General features: G+C 35.8%; 1 protein-coding gene across 1 annotated transcript in view; it reads right to left on the bottom strand.

The window, feature by feature from the left end:
- TENT2 (terminal nucleotidyltransferase 2) overlaps nt 1–21,860 on the bottom strand; it is a 47,022-nt gene that overhangs the window by 13,441 nt on the left and 11,721 nt on the right. The window contains exons 8-12 of the mRNA XM_066338891.1: nt 20,931–21,000; nt 17,299–17,375; nt 13,919–14,047; nt 11,720–11,763; nt 6,185–6,321 (exon numbers count right to left, since the gene is read on the bottom strand). Coding sequence (XP_066194988.1) covers nt 6,185–6,321; nt 11,720–11,763; nt 13,919–14,047; nt 17,299–17,375; nt 20,931–21,000 — 457 coding nt within the window. The remainder of the gene's footprint in view (nt 1–6,184; nt 6,322–11,719; nt 11,764–13,918; nt 14,048–17,298; nt 17,376–20,930; nt 21,001–21,860) is intronic.

Below are 21,860 nucleotides of genomic sequence, written 5' to 3' on the forward strand. Positions count from 1 at the left end.
CAGATGAATTGCTCAAAAAAAAACCCCAAACATAGAGACACACAAAAAGACAAAAGAAAAAAATCCTGTGCTTAGAGCTTCAAACAAGCTCAAACTGCAGCTCAAGAACACTGTTTGCAAGCAGAAGCTTCCAGTTTGGTTTTTTTGAAAGCTTATTTAAAAATCAGAGACCCAGGACAGTGGAGAAAGAAAGAGAGAAAGAGAGAAAGAGAGAAAGAGAGAAAGAGAGAAAGAGAGAAAGAGAGAAAGAGAGAAAGAGAGAAAGAGAGAAAGAGAGAAAGAGAGAAAGAGAGAAAGAGAGAAAGAGAGAAAGAGAGAAAGAGAGAAAGAGAGAAAGAGAGAAAGAGAGAAAGAGAGAAAGAGAGAAGAGAGAAAGAGAGAAAGAGAGAAAGAGAGAAAGAGAGAAAGAGAGAAAGAGAGAAAGAGAGAAAGAGAGAAAGAGAGAAAGAGAGAAAGAGAGAAAGAGAGAAAGAGAGAAAGAGAGAAAGAGAGAAAGAGAGAAAGAGAGAAAGAGAGAAAGAGAGAAAGAGAGAAAGAGAGAAAGAGAGAGAAAGAGAGAAAGAGAGAAAGAGAGAAAGAGAGAAAAGAGAGAAAGAGAGAGAGAGAGAGAGAGAAAGAGAGAAAGAGAGAAAGAGAGGAAGAGAGGAAGAGAAAGAGAAAGAGAGAAAGAGAGAAAGAGAGAAAGAGAAAGAGAGAAAGAGAGAAAGAGAGAAAGAGAGAAAGAGAGAAAGAGAGAAAGAGAGAAAGAGAGAAAGAGAGAAAGAGAGAAAGAGAGAAAGAGAGAAAGAGAGAAAGAGAGAAAGAGAGAAAGAGAGAAAGAGAGAAAGAGAGAAAGAGAGAAAGAGAGAGAGAGAGAAAGAGAGAGAGAGAAAGAGAGAGAGAAGGAGAGAAAGAGAGAAAGAGAGAAAGAGAGAGAGAAAGAGAGAAAGAGAGAAAGAGAGAAAGAGAGAAAGAGAGAAAGAGAGAAAGAGAGAAAGAGAGAAAGAGAGAAAGAGAGAAAGAGAGAAAGAGAGAAAGAGAGAAAGAGAGAAAGAGAGAAAGAGAGAAAGAGAGAAAGAGAGAAAGAGAGAAAGAAAGAAAGAAAAAGAAAGAAAGAAAGAAAGAAAGAAAGAAAGAAAGAAAGAAAGAAAGAAAGAAAGAAAGAAAGAAAGAAAGAAAGAAAGAAAGAAAGAAAGAAAGAAAGAAAGAAAGAAAGAAAGAAAGAAAGAAAGAAAGAAAGAAAGAAAGAAAGAAAGAAAGAAAGAAAGAAAGAAAGAAAGAAAGAAAGAAAGAAAGAAAGAAATGCAAATGAAGTATTTGATCTGTATTTGGTTTAACCAGGCTGTACTGTTTCACTTGAAACAGTAATTCTTCTCCTGAATTCTTTTTTTCCTAGGCTATACTTGATCCCTCAGCATAAATGCATTTATAATACACTGGTTAAGCAAAAAAGCAACAAAGAAGTGGCATTTCTTGATTTTAAAAAGCCTTTTATTTAAATTTGAAACTTAAAAGACTTTTATTTAAAACTGAAATTTAAATTTGAAAACAAATCTTTTATCTGATAGTCTTTAAGAACTGTCTTGGTACAAAGACATACTGAATTAGAAATTAATTATGAATAGCAAATTATTTCTGTGTCAATTTTAGCCACTTAGGCTTGCATACAATAACTTCATTGTTGCCAACATAAAGCATATATTCTGCCTGCACACGTTTTCAATCCATAAATTAACAATGCCATTTAAACAGCTATTGCAATTGTCAGTTATTTCTGCTGTCACTGACTGCACTAGGTATGTGATCTTCATGGTGAAAGCAAGTATTTAAAATAAGGAGATTAGGCACGTTAAGGTATGTGTATGACTACAGTACAAACAGAATAAAAAGCTTATCTTTTCCAAAGCATTCTTACAAATCAATGCCACTTGTATAAACCCAGTAAGATGGGTGCAAGTTGCAAACATATTTAAGTCAACATAGTATTAAAAATTATCCCTTTAATACCTGACCAATTCTATAGTGAAAAGAGCCGCAAGCAGTTTCTCGCTGAAATTTTATACTTTATCATTAGAATGTAAGCAAGCTTTTACCATGGCCACCATATACAAATCAGTCAATGATCTTAAACAACTGCTGCTTAACCTGCAATGGTAAATTTAAGGGAAGTAATCACAAAGCAATAAATTCAGGGGACTAATACCTTGCTTCAAGGTCTAACTTTGTAAGGAGACAGCCAAGTGAAAACCTGCTGCCTTCACTCACAGTTGCAGAATTGAAATCAGACACCTCCTTCAGAGGGGCTGGTAAACATGACTCCAAATATTTGCATTGGTGAACATCTACGATTTTTTTCTTGATCACATTCACTACTTAATCAGTGGGCAATTTTAAATAGTTAAAGTTAAAATGAAGTCATAACCATAGCCAGCTGTATCGTAAGAAGCATTACACAGACTTGAACCCTTATGGCAAGATAATTATACAACTGAAGAGGCAAAACAAGCTTTGCCATGTATGGTGTGTTATTCCAATGCATGCTGCAATTTCCAAATCACATTTCTTTGGGGATAGGGATGAAGGGGTATAAAAATTACTTCTTATGGACATACTGAAAACCCTAGAGTAGGACTGTAGAAAAGGTATTGTGTAATACATGGCAGTAAACAATGTTCTGAAACATCTTATGGTCTAAATAAACAAAAGAGTTTAAAAGCATAAGAGAAAATAAACATAGCATAAAGACTTAGGCATGACTTCACACGATGCAAAGCTCCTATTTCTTCCTTTGCTATGCTCTTTAAGGTCATCCTGTCTTTATCAAGTAAAATAAACCACAGGTTTTAACTAAAATACCTAACGGCCTTTGCTAGAGTGAGGGAGAAGTTTAAAACAGTATCTCCACTGTTCCTTATATTCCTGTCCATTACATGTAAAATAGATCAGCAGTTAAACATTCTAGGCAGGGGGCTTCAGTGATTTATTCTGTTCAAAGTTATGACATTCGCACATGATATGCTCCTTTTTGATTGCATGCTGGTCATTCAGCAAAACAGTTCCTGCGTGTCAAATCTGGCAATGCATCCTACTCCACAGATAGGAGCCTACAAAAATTACTTCTACAAAAATTCAAGTAACACTTTCTGTAGCAATCTTTTCATCAAACAAGTGACAGTCTAATAGGGACAGTTCACTGGCCCCATACAGATCATATAAATACAGCCTCATTTAACAGTCGGTGTCTGAAACAGAATCTCAACATTCTGCATAATGACACTAGTAAAGCTTTCATAGGGAAAACAAACAGTGAAAAAAATACTTATTACAGCAAAGAAAATATTCAACATGCTCTAACACTAGTTCTTCCATGAAAAGCAGAACTTAGAGAGCCCTGTTGCGTGTATTAGCAAGCTGAACACGCACCAGCAAGTGCCTTGGCAGCCAGGAGGGCCAAGTGTGTCCTGGGGACATCAGGGACAGCATCTCCAGCTGGGCAGGGGAGGGGATTGTCCTGCCCTGCTCTGCTCTGGGGTGGCCTCATCTACACTGCTGGGGGCGGTTCTGAGTGCCACAGTGTAAGAGGGACATTCTGCTATTTGAGAGCATCCAAGGGAGGGCAATGAAGATGGTGAAGGGCCTTAAGGGGAAGCTGTATGAGGAGTGGCTGCAGTCACTTGGTCTGTTCAGCCTGGAGAAAAGGGGACAGGGGTGACCCCACTGCAGCCTGCAACTTCCTCGTGAGGGGAAAAGGAGAGGCAGACACTGACCTCTTCACTCTCATAACAGAACTTACGGTAACAGCATGAAGCTGAATCAGGGAAGGTTTAGGTTGGTATTGGGAAAATATTTTTCACCAGGGGGTGGCAGGGCACTGGAACAGGCTCCCTAGCAAAGTGGTCACAGCAGCTTACAGAGCTCAGGAAGTGTTTAGATATTGCTCTCAGGCACATGGTATGAATCTTAGGGATTATCCCATGCAGGGCCAGGAACTGGACTTCAGTTATCCTGATAGGTCCCTTCCAACCGAACATATTCTGACTCTGTGATTTTATGTATTTAATTACCACCCTCATTCTCATTTGTATTGTTGTTTCTATCAGCAACTTCAAAGCAAAGATAATACATCCTGTGTCTAGCATAAGACTACTTTTACATTCATTGGCCGGCTATCACACACGCAAGCCTTTTAAGCACTATGTTCATGCTCCTCCTTATGCACTAATTTGTCTTCTGCAGGCAATGAGAATATATGGACTTTTACTATCAACTCTATTCCTTTCAAACAGGATTTATAGTTGCCAGGGATACACAGACAAACAGTACACTCGAATATTATTTCCATAGCAGACAGAGTTACAGATAATATAGGCTGCTGCATTAAGTGCATCTTCTCCTCAAATGACTTCTCAGCTATGTGGTGGCATTTTCAACACAGGAATTATAATGGCTATTTTTACTGGTATTTTTCTCTTTTTTTTTTAACAGACTATCACAAGTGAAATGTTTAAATACTTAACAGATACGCAACACTAGAAGAACACACAGGTATCCTTTTTATTCACTTTTGTTTTTTGAAACATTTTCTTCATCATCAGCATCTATCAGCAACATCATGACATCAGCAACTATCCTATCTTTACTATCTACTTTTTCAAGCTTTGTTTTACCCAGAAGCTCCTCTGTGTGTCTATGAAAAAATTTAGGTAGTATTTTTTCCTGATTTATAATCTTCACAAAAATAGTATTTAGAGACTGCCATCAGCTCAAACACTGATATTGCAGAATTTTTGGTCTGAATGTGTCTTAGCATAACCTGTATAATAGCAGACAAAAATGAGGTCATTCTGGACCAGACACAACTAAGGCAGAAATCTGGTCTTGACTATGCTCACAAGCACCCAAACCCAGAAAAGTCAAACTAGGCATTTTTCCTGACAAGATCATCTCTGCTACTTTGCACAGACAAACCATAAAATTCCTCAGTGGAAAAGATATTTACTTTAATATGTGAGAAGATTAACAGCTTGTACAGTCAAATAGTAAAAGATTCATGTCATTTCCCACATAAATTAAGAACCTAAGGTTATCCTCCAGCTGTGTCTTCTCATTTGCCTCTTTAGCAAACATCACCTTGTCAACTGAAAAGATAGGTACTCAGAAGAAACATTTAACATAAAAGATTATTCTCTTATCTGCAGAGATCATTCAAAGAAAATCTCTTACATGAAAATCTCTCAGTCAGGCTTAAGCACAAACAAAATGCAGTTGGTTCATGCATTCTATAGGCCATAGGGATTTAGCTTACATATTTCATATGTGATGTGCACCCCAGAAATGTTTTAATGACTTTATGGTGTTTCACTTCATATATTAAAGTAAACTGTCAACACTTCCAAAATTATGAGTGTCCAATTGTATGCTTTGTTCTCCTTCCAAGAAATGGAGATCATGCACATACACAAGACAGCAACATTAATGAAACAACTTTCTCAGAAGTTATTCAGAAGATCTTTAAGCTGATTGAGATACTACTATTTGATATTTTATATGAACAAGTATTTTTTCTAAGAAATTAAAAAATTCATAACAATCTGAAAAACAGTTGTAACTTAAGGCTTTCTCAGATGCCCTCACAACTTGAGCTTCTACTCTTATATAAGGAAGTCCAGATGCCAAAATTGAACTCAGATTCTAGTAAACCAATAATGTGAGTGAAACAACTATACATGGGAGAATTCTTTACTAGGTGAGGCCTTTACAGATGTATATTCTGGTCAAAGTGAGGAGCCACCTGGCCAGTTACCTCCATTGATTGACTCAGTGAGACAAAAGACAAGCACAGCCCTTAAAGTCCAAATAATTTATATCACAGTTGATACCTTAAAGGACAGCTAAGAACAGATCTTTCTCACACATGAATAGGCAGTTAGGGAATAGTGTAACTGTGTAACAAAACCCAGCAATTTTTAAAGGACAAAGCTGTCTAGCTTTTGGCAGCTATTTTACAGGAAAGAATGCCTACCTAAGCAGAGATATCAGACAATTTACTGGCATTCCTGTTATCATTTAGCCTTTCCAATCATTTCCTCTCTCTCCCTTACCATTCCTGCATTGCTGCTTTTCTTTCTTTCAAGTGTTGCTGTATTGAATAGAAGGAGTAAAAGTTTCACATCTTCTAAACCACTAAAACAAGCTTATTACTTACTCAAATTCTGTGGCATAATATTTGAAGAAGCCTATTAGCAAATCTCCAAGGCTTGATCCATTTTTTGAGATGTAAGGAGGAATGGTACATGGAGCCAGATGAACAAGATTCAACTGCATAGTAGGATCAAAACATTCCTGTCAAAATAAAATCAGAGTGTATACATATGTGTATATATATATATATACACACACACAGAGAGCCTTAACCCAGAAGGTTAAATAAGCTGCCTATTGTTTGCTTATTACAAGTTCAAGGACAACTTGCAAGGACTATTTCACTTCTGCCCCACTCAATACTAATTACTCCCCCTGCACTAAGGTAAGAATCATCTTGCACAGGAGTATATAAAACCATCTCAACTTTTGTCTAGTAATGAATTTTAACATGGGAGAATCTTTGAACTAGACTTGCATCTAAAACTACAAGAGCAAAAGCTGAGTAAGGTAGCCTGCACTGAGCTGACTGCAGTTCAGCTGAGAAATATGTAGGTGAAGTTAATGCACCTATTGTCAATTTCCCACAGCTGAACTTAAGCACAGAAATAATCCAGAGCCTAACATTGCTCCCAAGCACTGAGTTAAACACTGCATATGAAACCCACTGGCTGTAAAATGAACCTGCATCCACCCACAAAATAAGCATAAAGACTGGTCTTTATGCAATCACTTCCTGTAGCCAAGAATGAAAAAAACCCCAAAAGACCACCAGCTTTCAAGTTAAACAAAACACCTGAATACACAGAATGCTGCACTTCAGCTGAAGTATGCTTTTCTGTAAGAAAAAAAAGACAGTGGCTATGACGGGGTAAGAAAAAATCAGGGTTGCCATGAAAAGAAGGCACTATTGCTAGCTTAAAAATACATGTTTTTAGAATTGTCCCACTGTTTCAATGTCTATTACATCCTTTAGGTTCTTCTGATGGACTGAGATAGGATACATAGAAGTAAACATATCTCCTCCTGCTACAGCAATAATTTTTATAACTTGCTAATACCTGGTTTTAACACTGTTTTATAGTAATTTTGTGTATTTTACTGAAAATTAACTCAAGACACAGAGGAGTAAACATTATATTCACATAAAGAAACACATTTATGTAAATTTAGGAACCTATTCATTCATTACTGTGTGGGAGTGGGCGGAGCCCCGGCTGCTTTGCCCTGGAGGGAGCTAAGCTGAGGAGTCAAGGAAGAATTTCAGAACTTCACCCAAAGCCCCTAGGACAAATGTACCCTTTTCCTCCCACCCTGGTGTCGCATAAAAACCCCTGGGTTTCCTCTGGTTGGCAGAGGTTCCTCGTCCCTGGATCCCCTTCGCTGGTACCCTCTCAATAAAGTACCACCTGTGGAAATTCCATACGAGACCTCTCTCTCTCTCTCACCACGGCCGGCTAAAAGAGGGGCTAACTCACAAGGGCATGAGCTGAGAGCACTGAGCTGAAATCACTGAAAGCTGAAATCACTGAGCTGAAAAATCACTGCTCTGCCCGCTGCTGAGAAGCCCCTCTGCCAGCTGAGGAGCGCCCTGATCCCCCAAGGAGCTGTTTCTAGTGAGACATCCTTTGGGGTGGCTGTGGCTCTCTGGGTCCCAAGTGGCGGACCCCATCCACCAACTGGAATATTACTGTATCTCGTTTCCCCTCCCTACATTTTTTACTTTTAAGAATAGTATCAGGCGTGGTTCAAACTTTATAATACTAGAATAGCACTAGAAGAACTACATAGTGTTGCATTACTTCTATGTCCACTACCAGCACTCCTTCCTCTGAGAAAAGTATTGTTAAGTGATAAAAACCCATAGGACTGGAAAGTTTAAGACTCCCATCCCCTTTCTGTCAACTCCAGCAAAATTTCCTGGAACCCTGTGCAACATCTTTTGGGGAAAAAAAGCCATTCTTCTAGTGTTAAAAAGTTTCAATGGTTGATCTTGTATCACATAATGCTATATAAAAGACATTATTTTAGTTAGCAAAACTCAGAATTTAACAGCTTATAGTTTATCAGAAGACACCAAAACAATGGAAACACAGATATGTGTTTAAAAAGCAGATATACAGTATACAAAGATCTAGAAAGGGAAGAGTTGTGTTATTTCTGCCATACAATAAATACAGTTTTAACCCTAAAGTTAATCAGAAAGATACTACAGTGAAAGTCACTCCTTGCCCATCCCCACAGAAAGCTAAGGAAGAGTCAGAACAATTGAATTTAGAATTAGCAGTATATCAGCTAATGAAGAAACATACAAGGGAGGAGGGGAAAGGAAGAAGAAAGCAAGCCACTGACCTACGAAAAATACAAACCAGAAGTGCAATGAAATTACAACAGATTACAAACTATATCTGTACAATAATTAACAGATTACAAATTATTAGTAAATGTTTGGAGGCAGTGGAAAAGTAGAAGAAGATTAATTTTTTTACACTTTGAATATTTAAATGCCTGAGAACTTCTCAACTGCAAGAAAATTCCAGCGTTAAAGTGAAGTTGATACCCTCAGCAGCTAAAAAAGTTACTTTTAAAAAATTATTTTTCATATAAACAAGGTCTTTTTTTCCTGGAAGACAGTAAGATATCAGACAAATCAAAGTTTTTCTTACTCAGAAAGGCTTTTGCTTTCAAGAAAATACATGCATATTATTCTAGACACATGCTCTAGTGAAAATACAGGTTACAGTCTATATCAGCTAATGATTAAACTCCCAACCACCTAGTTTAAGAGACACATATAAGTAATCCTCATTTCAACTTGGTTTTGTGGTTATGTCACTGTGAAAATTGCTCCTAAAAAGACAACTAAGTATTGCAAAATAGAAGGCAAAACTGGTATTACTCCTCTGCAAGAAAATAAGACTTGCTAATGGTATTGCTAATGGCAGTGTATTAATCACGTGTTCATGAAACTGTATGTAGATTTATTTTTTAAGTACTGTCAGTTGCTGATCACACCACAGAGAAGGCAAAACCCAGTGTTTAATCTTTCTGAAATACAGAAAATTTGTTATGTAAGAAGTGCTATTAGTATATTACAAGTTTTACACGTGAAGCCAAATTAATTGCTACTTAAAATTTGCAAGATTTAGTGAAGACTACAGTCAAGATATACCAATATTTAATAACTCAATTTCCAACAATTTAAGGTCATTTCTTAACAAAGCAAACACTCAGTGTCCAGTGAACAAGAGGTCAAACCAGATACAGGATACCTAGACACCTTTTTCTGCTTTGCCACAGACAACCCATGATAATCCCCTAGCTTCATCTCCATTCACCTTTTGAAAACAAGGATAACAGTATTCTCCTTCCTGCTAGAGGGGCTCAGGGAATAATAAGACAAACAAAACAAGGTACATCTTACAGATTCTTACATAGGTGAGGTTGCTAAAAAAACAGAATTACAAAGCAACCCTCAAAGTATGCTTTCTTTTCCTAACTTGCACCAGAAGGCAAAAGATTCAGCTTCTATTAAAACTAGTCCCTATTTTGTTTACTGTGTCTTGGCCTCAAGCTGTCTTAAGAGACAAAAATTATATGCAGGATCTGATTGAGCAACAAATATAAATTAGTTCTCCATTATTTCAAGATATCCCAAAAAGGGATCTGGAAGTCTTTTTCTTTTTTTGCTGGCTTTCTAATCCTTCCTTGTTTGGCTGATTTCTCAAGAAACACCAGTATTCAGCAACATGCTTCATATTCAAGCTACATAACGCTTTTAAGTATATTCGTTCCACCTTACACACTGGAAAGGAACACAAGTGTACATCAAAATAAAACTTATATTTGAGCATCTTGAGGTATAGTGAGTTTAACTCTGAATGCACAAGATCCTTCAATCAAAAAAATTTAGTAGTAACATCAGCATAATGTCTTGACATTTTTGTATATGCACACACATAAAATATCCTTTTCCCCAGTCATAAAAATGAATATTTAACTAGGTTTTATTTTTTAGAAGTGCAACTCAGTGTGAAACAAACTGTGTCTTTCCAAGGGCTGACTCCCATGTTAAGGATCATCCCACTTTCTGCCCCACCCTTTCCAAGACATGACATGAAGCTGAGACAGCAGACAGGGCTAAAATGCAATTCTTATAACAGTGCTCACCTGCCAGTGATCTACCATTTTCACACAACACAAGACAAAAATTTGCATTTAGATTCATTACATTTTTCAGCTTAAGGTGCTCTATACATTTGTTTTAATGATTGAAGGCATTAATATTCGTACAGTGTTTTGAAGGTCTCTACCCAGTTTGAACATGACAAATATATGTCTGCATTATAAATACAGAGGAGTCAAAAGTTGCCAGTTCTTGACACTTTTCTTTAAATAGGATGCTACACAAAACCTAGAACACTACAGCACTATAAGCTTTAAGGAATGCAATTAGCAAATCTAGCAATTCAAAAACCTATCAGACAAAGCTAAGTGTACAGGAAATGACAGATAGTTTCAAAGGCTTTTCAGCACTCCCAGTGAAGAAACTAGAAGGTACAGACTACTATAAAAATTCACAGGAAAAGATAGAGATCAAAAAATATAGCACAGGTATCCCTAAGCAGATTTACAACACAGAAATAAAACTGCAGTGAATTACAACTCAATGCTTTCTTCTGCATCTCAATTACCTTAATTACTCAAAATGGCTGACACCACGGTATTTTCTCCCTGATGTTCAGCACCATTAAATATTCCCATTTCAGCATTACGGGAAATACAGGCAAAAGACAGAATGGCCTTCTGATACTAGCTCAGCACAATTGTCAGCAACCAATTAAACACCCTCATATGTAGAACTATGAATAAAGAAAAAAGTTAAGTGACACAAATGAAGACAGGTAAGGAGGACAGAACCAAGGAATTTTTGTAAATAAATTACAGTATAGAACTATTCAGCAACAGCACTTCTGTGCATTGATAAATATTTAGGAGGGCAGTTCTTACTTCCAGAAAATTTTTCTTAGATTAAATCTCACTGATAACACTACTAGCTCAGGAGGGACCAAAGCATACTGATTCATTGAGTTCTCCACAAATGAACAGAGTATAATCTGACTACAATAGCAAAGTTCCAAAAAGGTGTTTTCTTGTTGGGCTGGAGTCAAATTCTATGATATCTCAAGTTTCCTTAGTAAACATGTGCACTTTCTGCACATGTAAATATCAGGCAACTCAATAGCTGTGGAAAGTATGGAATTCTGAAGCATCAGAGCTGGATGAAAAAACACTACTTAACACATTAAGAAACAGCTGACATAGGGATATTTCCAGGCCAGCATAAAGAGAATTATAAGTGGTTTTCATTAGCACTTTCTTCTGTATGTCAAATCTTCCCATATGTAACAGAATTTTCATTAAAGAAATTATCAAAAGCAGCAAATAATGTTCCACACTTACATCAAGCATATCAATGACCTGACCTACAGACTGTTACTTCAACTTAATCCATTAGAGATAATTAAGAATTAATATATTTAGATAAGCAGGGTCACATACATATATATCATGTAGTAAATCCATAAGAAACACTTACTGGGTAATTTTTTTGGAGGGATGGAAGGATGGGTTCAGGTAAGGCTATAAAAAAAAAAAAAGTTTGAAGTTGCTGTGATTGATGTAATTCACAGGAAGCAATACATCAACTACATCAAAGAGCTGCATTGAAATTCTATCTTAAAAACATTTATCAAGAACTTCACATTCATGCATTTTATAAAATAAGTGATTGGCAAACATTTCTATTAATATATTTCATATTATGCAGTACTACAGGAACTTTATTCAGCTAATGGAAGGTCTTACCAAGATACCACTATATGTAAAAGGCATGAGAAATTCTACAGCAGCTGGGTACAGCTTTTTTTATGAAATTCATACTAATTCATGGCTATAGGAAAATCATCTAGATTCCCTAGATGAGCTTCACTCATCTTTTTTTTCTTACATCTAATACAATTCTAGGTATGAGTCTACAGTTACTGCAAGAAAACATGTTTTTCAGCTGCCAAGTATTATATACTGAGTCTCCAAATGTAACCTATTAAAAAAATTCTCAACACACTTAGTAGGCATTGCTAGCAAAATTCCCATAAGATGGATACAGTCCAATAGTGTTAACTGGTCTGCTAAATGGTAAACAAGTAATGAAAATCATGCAGTCATTAACAATACTAATAAACACATTATCTAAATATTGGTCAGTTTTATAAAAACCATGGATTGGGAGTGCATCTACTGAAATATAGCAATTAGAGACCAAAAAAAAATCACCCAGATTAGGTGGTCCTATAGATAGAGCAACATCCAAAAGTATTCACATCCTACTCAAGCAGCTATAGAACTGCCAGAATGCTCCTCAAATTAAAGCTTTAACTTAGTATCTTCAGCATGGTTTAAGAAATTGGTCTACATCATTCACTAGGGAGAATAATAAATAAATTCAGTACATAGGTCTTTGGACTTGGGACTTAGTGCACCCTTCAACAAGGTCTTACAGGTGAAGAGACGTTACAGAATCCTTTTTCCATAGGGACTAAGAATTAGAACAGCAGAATTCTCAGAATGTGCTTGGGGTATCTTCAAAGAGCAGAATATACTATCAGGACTGCTAAGAAAATTAGCAGCTGCTTCAATAACATTTTTATTTTGTTTGTGGGTGTTCATGTTTCTGCAATATCTTGGATACTTTCCAATTCTCTACAACACTAAATTAAAAGGCAATAAAATCTGAGAAATACAAACGTTAAAGGTATTGTATCTAGGTGTGTATGCTTCAGTAAGCTTTACTAAGAGGATGGGTGGGAGGGGAAAAATTACCATTAAGCACTAGCATTTGTCCTATGAGTTTTCTTTTCTTACTGTTCAAATTAGTTAGACATATTATCTGGAAGAAAGTTCATGTACAAGATACTGATGTATCTACAAAATAAACTCAAGCCACACTAAACTTGGGTCCAAAGATATCCACATTAGTACAAGAAAATGGAAATGAATTAAGTAGTATAGAAAAGAAATTTCCCTGGTGAAGGCAGGGACACTAGTGCAAAAGAAAGATTTTCTTTTTTTCCCTACACAGTATCATCAACAAAAACACTATATTAGAAGTTCTAGGACACAGGCTATTTTCAGGAACATCACATGCATATTGCAGGGGGGAAAAAAAAAAAGCCTAAAATCTGCATGAATAAAACATCAGAACCTAAAAATCTGCTGCTTAGATGCATGTATAGTGTACAGTGCCACACTTCATGCGCTTTCTTTTCGTGCCTTTTTTCTTTACCCACAGAAAAGGCTGAGGAAGCACAGGTAGGAGGCTCCCATTTGGTTTGTGGACTCTTGATACTCCTAAGATATCTGACTGATCAGTTTTGCATGAAAAGGATTATTTGAAAACCATTTTTTTCCTTTTTCTAAACATGTGGAAGCTGCCAGAGATGACTACAGCAAATGTCCTTGGCATTTTTGTGAACTAGCACTTGAGTTCATTTTATAGCTACATGGTATCCTGCAGGTCCATTTTTTTTTCCAAACCTTTTTAAAGCTGGTATCTGCCTCCAAAGAATATATCCACTTGTTAAAGACAAATGCAACACTAAGGAAATGGAGTAAACTCACTCTACTTTTAAATATTTCTGCGTAGAAGATGACTACTGCTTGTTTTACTTTATCAAAGAGGAAAACCACACAACTATAAACTTAAAAGGGACAGTTTCAACATGTAAAAAATACTTACTCTGTAAATAGTGCACAACCATCAACGCAAGACTATAGCTGCTTAAAGTACCACGACTGGCATCATTTATCTCATGAAACCTTGCCCAGTTCTTAATAACAAGTACTAATGGACGAACTCGATTCTCAACTGCAAGTAAAATAAACACAGCTCAAAAAAGTACATTTAACTAGATAGCAATTAACCAACATTTGCTTTTACTTGATCGATACAGTGGTTTTGTATTCTAAGATTACCTTCCGCAGGTATTTTATAGAATTTACCAAGTTATTCTATAATTACTATCCGTCCTATAAAATTCAAAACAAAATATTTGCATTTGAAAACAGCCTTTTGAGTAGTAAGGCCCACAGACAGGTGACAAAAGGTAAACCAGGAAATCTGCAAAGCATCACTTTCTACCTCTAAGGTCTCTCCAGTTCATCGTACTAATTTTCCCTGAAATAACTTGCTGCCAGGACAGACCTTATGCCATTTTTTTATTTAGACTATACAAACTTTGAAGGCAGGGAAAAGAATTCTTGTGGCTGGAGAACACAGTTGATTCTTAAGTTTACATCAGGATACATGAGATCAGTAACCCCTGCATACAAACATATATTTTAAATTTGCCTTGTCCTCCATAGCTTTTTATGTACTTGCCATGTTAGATACAGTATCTTTTTAAATTAATACCTATGCATTTAATGAGGAAAGACAAATACATTGTCATACATTGTCATACAATTTGTATTTATGACAAATACATTGTCATAAATAAAGCAGGTATGATGTTCTGGATTTCTGGTGAATATAGACAAGCTTCTAATTAAAGTGTTAATGTATTGCAGGTAGGCATCACTCACCACAAACTCCTGGGACTCTGCAGCATACTTTGCTATTTGCAGGTATGCAGAAGCAGATCATCAATTCAGTCAAGCGCCATACAGTGTCCTTAAAAGCTTATACATTCTGGAGTATCTTTTCTAACCTGACATCAATATGCAAAGTTTTGTATTCTGCTTATCAGGACAGGAGCACAAGACATCCTACAACTGCACCAGCTGGGGTGCTCTCTGTTATTCTGTAAAACTATCAAGCATAGTTTTCTCACAACATGTTCCGAGTGGTTCAGCACATATGTCCACGTAAGTGGTGCTCGTCTCAAAATGAATATCCTACTAGATCCGGAAGATCTTTTGGAAATAACCAAACTCCTTATCAGTAAACATCTTATTCCTGACATTGTTCACTAGTGGTTGAACTAAAAAATAAAACTTCGTACATTAATTGTGAGATGCCACAGAAGTACTGTAGACATGACATGAAGATGTATTAATTTGAATAGAATATTTTCATGAGAGAAAAATGCAAATAGGTTCCAGTTTTAAACACAGCCATTTTGTGTCACAGTAGAAAAGATCTTTCTTTTCTTAGTTGACCTCAATTTGAGATATTAATTCTGTCTGCTGGTGCCTGTAATTAGTATATAACAAAGCTCGTGTGCAATATGGCCAGTAAACTTTGTCTGATACTTTGACACAAGCTATCCCTCAAGAAAATGCTCAGTAACGTTATTTGCACAAAGCTGAAAAGTCCAGCTTTCACAAACTGAAAAATATCTAGCAAAAATTGCTGATTAATCACAAACATGCCCTCTTCAACAAATGCTGCTGGTAACATAACAGCACAGACTTTGCCTTCTAGCTCTGCCTAATCTACCTGTATTTTCTGTGGAGATTTTGTGTCACCTAGCCTTATCATCCTCGCGGTTTTCTAGAGCAGTCATGCACCAAGACTGGAGAGTTAACTTCAAGAGACAGAAGAGCATCCACAGAAATTTTTGGAGTTTTAGCTTTTTTATCATGTTCACTAGGATAGTTAGTCCCTTGTTTGCCTGAGCATCTGATTTGTTCCAATGGAAAATAAGACTAATACATCTTTCACATTAGAGGTAATTTGATAATTTTTTCCCCCATGCAGGTTGAAGCCCTTCAACTACATGTGTAATTGAGCAGGATAATACATACAGGACTACCCACCCTTGCTCATATGACTTTTAAAACTATGGAGGGAGACTGATAAAAGCCTCCACTTGGTTTTGTGTGCCTTATGTCACCTGAGTTTTCTGGTCCAAGGAATACAAGACAGACAAGCAGTATGCTACAGTTTGACAATTTAGGAAGGTCCAGAACACTGAGGAGATAGTATTTTCAATCACAAGTCTCCCTTCAGTACTAAGTCACCCCTTGACCTCAAGAAACTATTATTTAGCCTTCACCAGGAAACATTAAGTTAATTCTTCTGGCCTTATAAAAATGAGCACCACAGCAGAACAGAAGTGGGATACTAGGACTGTTTTCACTCTTTTCACATCTGGACTTGTCTCCCCTACAGTGATTCTCCTTCAAGACTAAAGGTAATCTGTGACAGAAGCTACAAGCAAATACATCAACATTAGACTTGGTGAAGTGACTGTTCATCCACAGTCATAAATGACAATGATTACTTCCTAATATTTTTAAACTTGGAAGCAAATTCTTTTCCAGTCATATACCCTCCTGGATGTATTAAGAAATCACAGTTAACCAACTGATCCAGGACGAGTTGTAGACTCTCCTAGTAACATCTAATATGGAACATAAATTCTGACTGAAATATTAGTAAAAATTAACTAGTGAAGGTAGCTTCTGCTGGTAACTGCCTACCCTAAACAGAAAGAAGTTCCTTTATGCAAGAACTAAAAAAGGTGGTAAAGGAACAAATGCAAATGAAGAAAAAGTCTGACGCACACTACTTTATGTACTTATCTGCCAAATCACATTGCAACACTAAGGAAAGAAACTTAGCTTGGTTTACCTGTTGTTATTACTTTCCTTTGATAAGGCTGCTTCACAATCTCTCCCTAAAATGCAAACTCCTGAGCAGGCAGAAACCAATTTTGATTTGGGATTAGTATAAATATTGAAGCAGTATTTTGGATTGTCCAGGGAAAGACTCTGCAACAGCATACAGACATAGCTAGCTATCAGCCATCCATACTGTAATTGGCTGTAAGGAAATAAAAGAAGCTGGAGATTATAGCACTAGATTATCATTACAATCATGATCTTATTATCTGCAGAATACCTGGAGTAGCCCTTGTAGTAGATATATGGACCTTAATATGAAGAATCTTTGTTATCTCCTGAATATTACAATATTAAATTAAAAACATACCTAGCTGTTTTCTCCATGTATTTAGAATGAGCAACAAGAATTTATCTTAAAGCTACTTAATGTAGCTAAATATGTAATTAAATATATATAGTAATCAATTAAATTTTCATAGCATATCAATACCAAACTGCAAACACTAAAAGCAAAGTTTAAAGAACTAAGAAAATACAATAGAAACTTACTGAATGCATAGGTTCTCAGAAGGAATGTATTTCTTATACCTATCATATTGTTTACATTCAAGTCGAAATCCACATTGCTAGTAGGGAGGAAAAAGAAAAAAGTCAAGCATCATGGTATTCAATTTCAGAATGTTTATTACCTACTTTATGACAGATATGGAGAAATATAATTTTAATATAAAGTCCTAGAAACTTTCTTCAGAGTTTTAAATGCTGCTATTCTTATAAATTTGTTTATAGCACCTGAGCCACTTACAGATTTGATCTTTGTTAAAAAAATGTAATTTGTAATTGTTGTTTTATATGAAGAATATATGTAGATGCAAATTTACTCTTTAGGATAATTTAAGGTATCTTTTTTTAATTTTTACCAAATCTTTCTCCCAACTGCACCTGCACTACATGATTTACTACAGATAACTTTTGACACCACAAAGGATTCTCTGAGTTATTAGCTTAGGAAATTATGCCAATGAACTGCAAAAGAGAACTGGAAGAGGTCAAAAGGTAAGAGTCATATCTGCAATGACAGTAGGAAAGAATCAGTACTTTGGAACAAAACCAATTCTGAATAAACACTGCATGTTTTGCAATAAAACAATTTTGATGCTTTTTATTCTCTTAAGATTAAATAAGACAAACAAGCAATAACTGCTTTATTTACAATACAAATTTGAAATTCCTGTTGTATTTAGAGCCTAACTACTCAGAGAACTCAAGATATACTATTGCATTCATGGTTAATATGCCATATCTTGCAACAAAGAGTCTATTATTAGACAAAGAAGTAGCTATCTGTGATACAGTTATCTCCATTTTACATGCACAAGTTTCTTTCACATAGCATTTGTTCACCCAAATACTTCTTTGGATTTTCTTGACTATATAAGGTGAACATGAACCTGAAATTCATTAAATTTGGTAAAAGACAATAATTTGAGGCCCACAAGAATTTTTTTATGTATTTTTAACATTTTACATTTTCTACATCTTTTAAACACTACTTACCTGAAAACATTCTTTACATCAATACTAAGCATGACTTTAAACCTATGTTAGTATCAAGCATAACCTTTTATATGCTTTAAGAATATAGTACATAACAGTACAGGAAATAAACAAGCTTCAGCTGCCACTTCACAGTTGTAAATCTAAGCGTGAGCACCCATGAGAATATTAACTGCATATGCAAATATAATAACAAATGCCAGATTGCATGTGTAATTCCAATTAATCCAAATTGGCAAGAAGACTATTTACCAGATGCTGATTGAAGCAAGTTCTACTGTAGGTTTACTGTGCATGTTTAATAGCTCTTGAAGCAGTGGCAATTGAAAAAGGTTTTGTACTGCTTGGACTCAGGTTCTACTAAAAAGCACTAAAGAAGAGGAAAAGTCATTTGCACATCAACTGTAGCAGAAGAAGTAGGTTTTGTGTCTTCTATAGGATAAAGATTTGATAATTGAACAAAGGCTTATTGGGAAGGAGAACCAGCATTAGAACAATTTCCTGGGAAAGACTATCAAAAAAAAAGATGGTCTAAGTCTTTAAGTGCAGTGGATATTTTCTTACTTTTACAGCACTGTAACACCCCAAATGTAAAGGTTATAAAAGAGAGCAAATACAAACTGAATGTTTTCTCATTCACTGAATCAAAGTAAGGGGAAACAGCATTTTTCATTATATATGAAATATATATATATTTCAATTATTGAAATATACACATTAGATAGAACATTCATTTCCAGACACAGAGGTAACACCCATTGAATTCAACCAGCTTTTTCCAGCAGCTGGGCATCAAAAAAAATAGTTTCCACAGGAAGTTTGTAATGTTTAGTTTCCTGTTCTGGCAAAAACAGGCTTAGTGCCCAGGGTACAGGACACCAAATCTAATTTTCAGGCCTCTGTGAAAAAAATGCATGAGTATGCTTTTTTTGTACATCTGAGCCTACAAAACACAAGAGGCCAGCGAGAGACTGGAAAAAGACAAATGCTTAAATAAAAAGACAAAACACGGGTGGAGGTGACAGGTTATATATGAGAAAAATAACTGTAAAGACAGAAAACAAAACAAAAATTAACTACAATAAAAAAAAAAAAATCCCAACCCAAAATGACACTCCTAGCCACTTCTCTCTTCCACAAAAGTAATACAGAAAACCAGACAGTGAACAGTACTAGTTTTTACTGTGCAAAACTATAATGGTTTGCTTCTAGTTTTAAAAGATTATACTTTGATTTAGTGGGAAATAAAGAATTCTTTAAATCCTCTCTGTAAGGTATATAATTATCATGATTTATTTTTTGAAAGTGACTGTACTACAGACTATAAGTGCTTACAAAAATACTTCAATCTTCTCATGCTACCACTTTCATCCAGTTCTATATTAAAGGTTTCCTTTTAAAGTTATTTTCTCCTTTTAAATTGGGAAAAAAATTTTCTTGCTATAATCCCACAATTCATTCAACATTTGCACCAGGAATTTTGTCATTTCATTCATATACGAAAAGACTAGCATTGCTATATGTAGCTAATCCAAATAACTCAAATTTTAGCATGATAAGTACCATACTTTCAGGAAGAATGGAAGAAACAGATTTTTGTACTGTTAGAAAAGAAACTGAAAACCATTCAAATTTTTAGAAGGCAGAAGGCAATTATACTCAAGTAAATATGGGACTGGGTGTAAATGAAGAAAAAGTATAAAGCAAAAACCTCAACAAGTGTGTATAATCTCAGGTGAAAGAAAAGGTTAATATGATGTTTCAGCTCAAATTGTAATGACAGATTTAGTTTTATCAGGGCAAGAACCTACCCACGATAAAGGTATACCATGATAAAAATAAGTTGTGATATGCTTTCACAGGGAAAAATATGCCCATTTGTTTTCAAATGACAGAGCCAGGGCTGCAAAATTTTAGAACCATTCAGACAGGTTAAAAAGCTACACTAAGGTTGTTCAAAGTCCAATTTACAAAGAAGAATAAAACTATGTTACCATAGGAAACTGATACATATCTGTTACAAAACTAAGCCAATGAACACAAGAAGATATGAACATTACTCAGGCTGTCAACATATTTCAGTGTTTGCATGACGTTCTCCTCTGTCAGATACTTTTATCACATGCAATAAGAAATACATCATTATCTGCCCTAGTATGTCCATCTAAATTGTGAATATACAACGAAAACAAGAAAATTTCACCACAAATTAGTCTGTTTCAGGGTTGTTTGTATAGCTCAATAGTTATGTTTGCACAGCAAGCAAAATTATATTTCACAACAGTTTTCTTCCTACCAGTGTTTTTCTGTCAAACCATTTGTTAACTCAGAGTCCACTATGTACAAATAACCCACAGAAATTGTGATATATTGCTTCTAATCACATCACAGGAACCAAATAGCATCTCAACCACAAGAGTGCTTCAGACCATCAAGGCAATAAGCTGACTCTACTGCATGCAAGCTCTACAAAGCTACATACATACAAGCTCTACATTTGTGACACAGCTGCAGCACCACACAAATAAACACACATAACAGTGGGACTACTCCTAAGGGCAGCATGCATAGAGGACACTTTCCCATGTCAAAGTCTAAAAGACCAGGCTGAACAGAATACTTGCCTGACTTTATCCCTGAATCTCACTATTGGCACTTTTGCTCTGATCAGCTGAGGTTGCTCAATGTAGTTTGCTGAAAGGAAGAAAAATATGCAATTAAGTTTCATGCAAGATGCAGATTTAAATAAAAGATCCTGTAATAGAATCTTATCGACTGATTTATAGCAAATAGCAGCTTATTAAATTCAGGAAAGTTGTGCTAAACTAGGTAACCTTTAGCAACTGTAGCAAAAAAAAACAACCTAGAAAAGCAGATGAAACACCTCCCCCACTAAACATTAGAGAAGTAAGTAGAATATAGAGTAGAAGACTTTCCTGAGGGAAAGACATTCCAGAAATTTTATTTATTTCCAGAAATATTCCAGAACGTAAGGAATGCAGTACTACAATGCCTTTATGGAACAGTACTTGTAATACAAATCCTGAATAGTTGTAATTAAGGTACAAAAATAAAGGAGCAAGAACATATCTGACCAGGATGAGCCAATGATAGGCTTAAAACTTGTTTTGCAAACTGCTCAGTTGCACGACAAAGTACATACTTTAGGAAATGCTACTGCAAACAGGACAATGCTTTCTATCAAAGATGGGATGAGCTTTATCTGTCTTTTGCTTTAATAGTGACATGATATGCAATAAATCCACATTGATGATGATGATTATCAGATGATTACCTACACAATAGACATACAGGCTCAATGCCAGACCATCCAAACTCACACACACTAAGCCCAGCCACCCACATAGAGCCTCCAAATGCACCCTCCACACTCAGCTCCCCAAAACTGTTGCATCAGCCACGTTGTTGTGGTTTCCCTAGACTTCATGATACCTTGGCCTATATTCAGTAGTTTCCCTTAATCCTGAATGAACACTGTGCCCAAGAAAGTAATGGAAAGTATATAGAATACAGTAGAGCCTGTAGGTTACATG

Source organism: Sylvia atricapilla, chromosome Z (assembly GCF_009819655.1).
Source record: "Sylvia atricapilla isolate bSylAtr1 chromosome Z, bSylAtr1.pri, whole genome shotgun sequence".
NCBI classification, from domain to species: Eukaryota; Metazoa; Chordata; class Aves; order Passeriformes; family Sylviidae; genus Sylvia; species Sylvia atricapilla.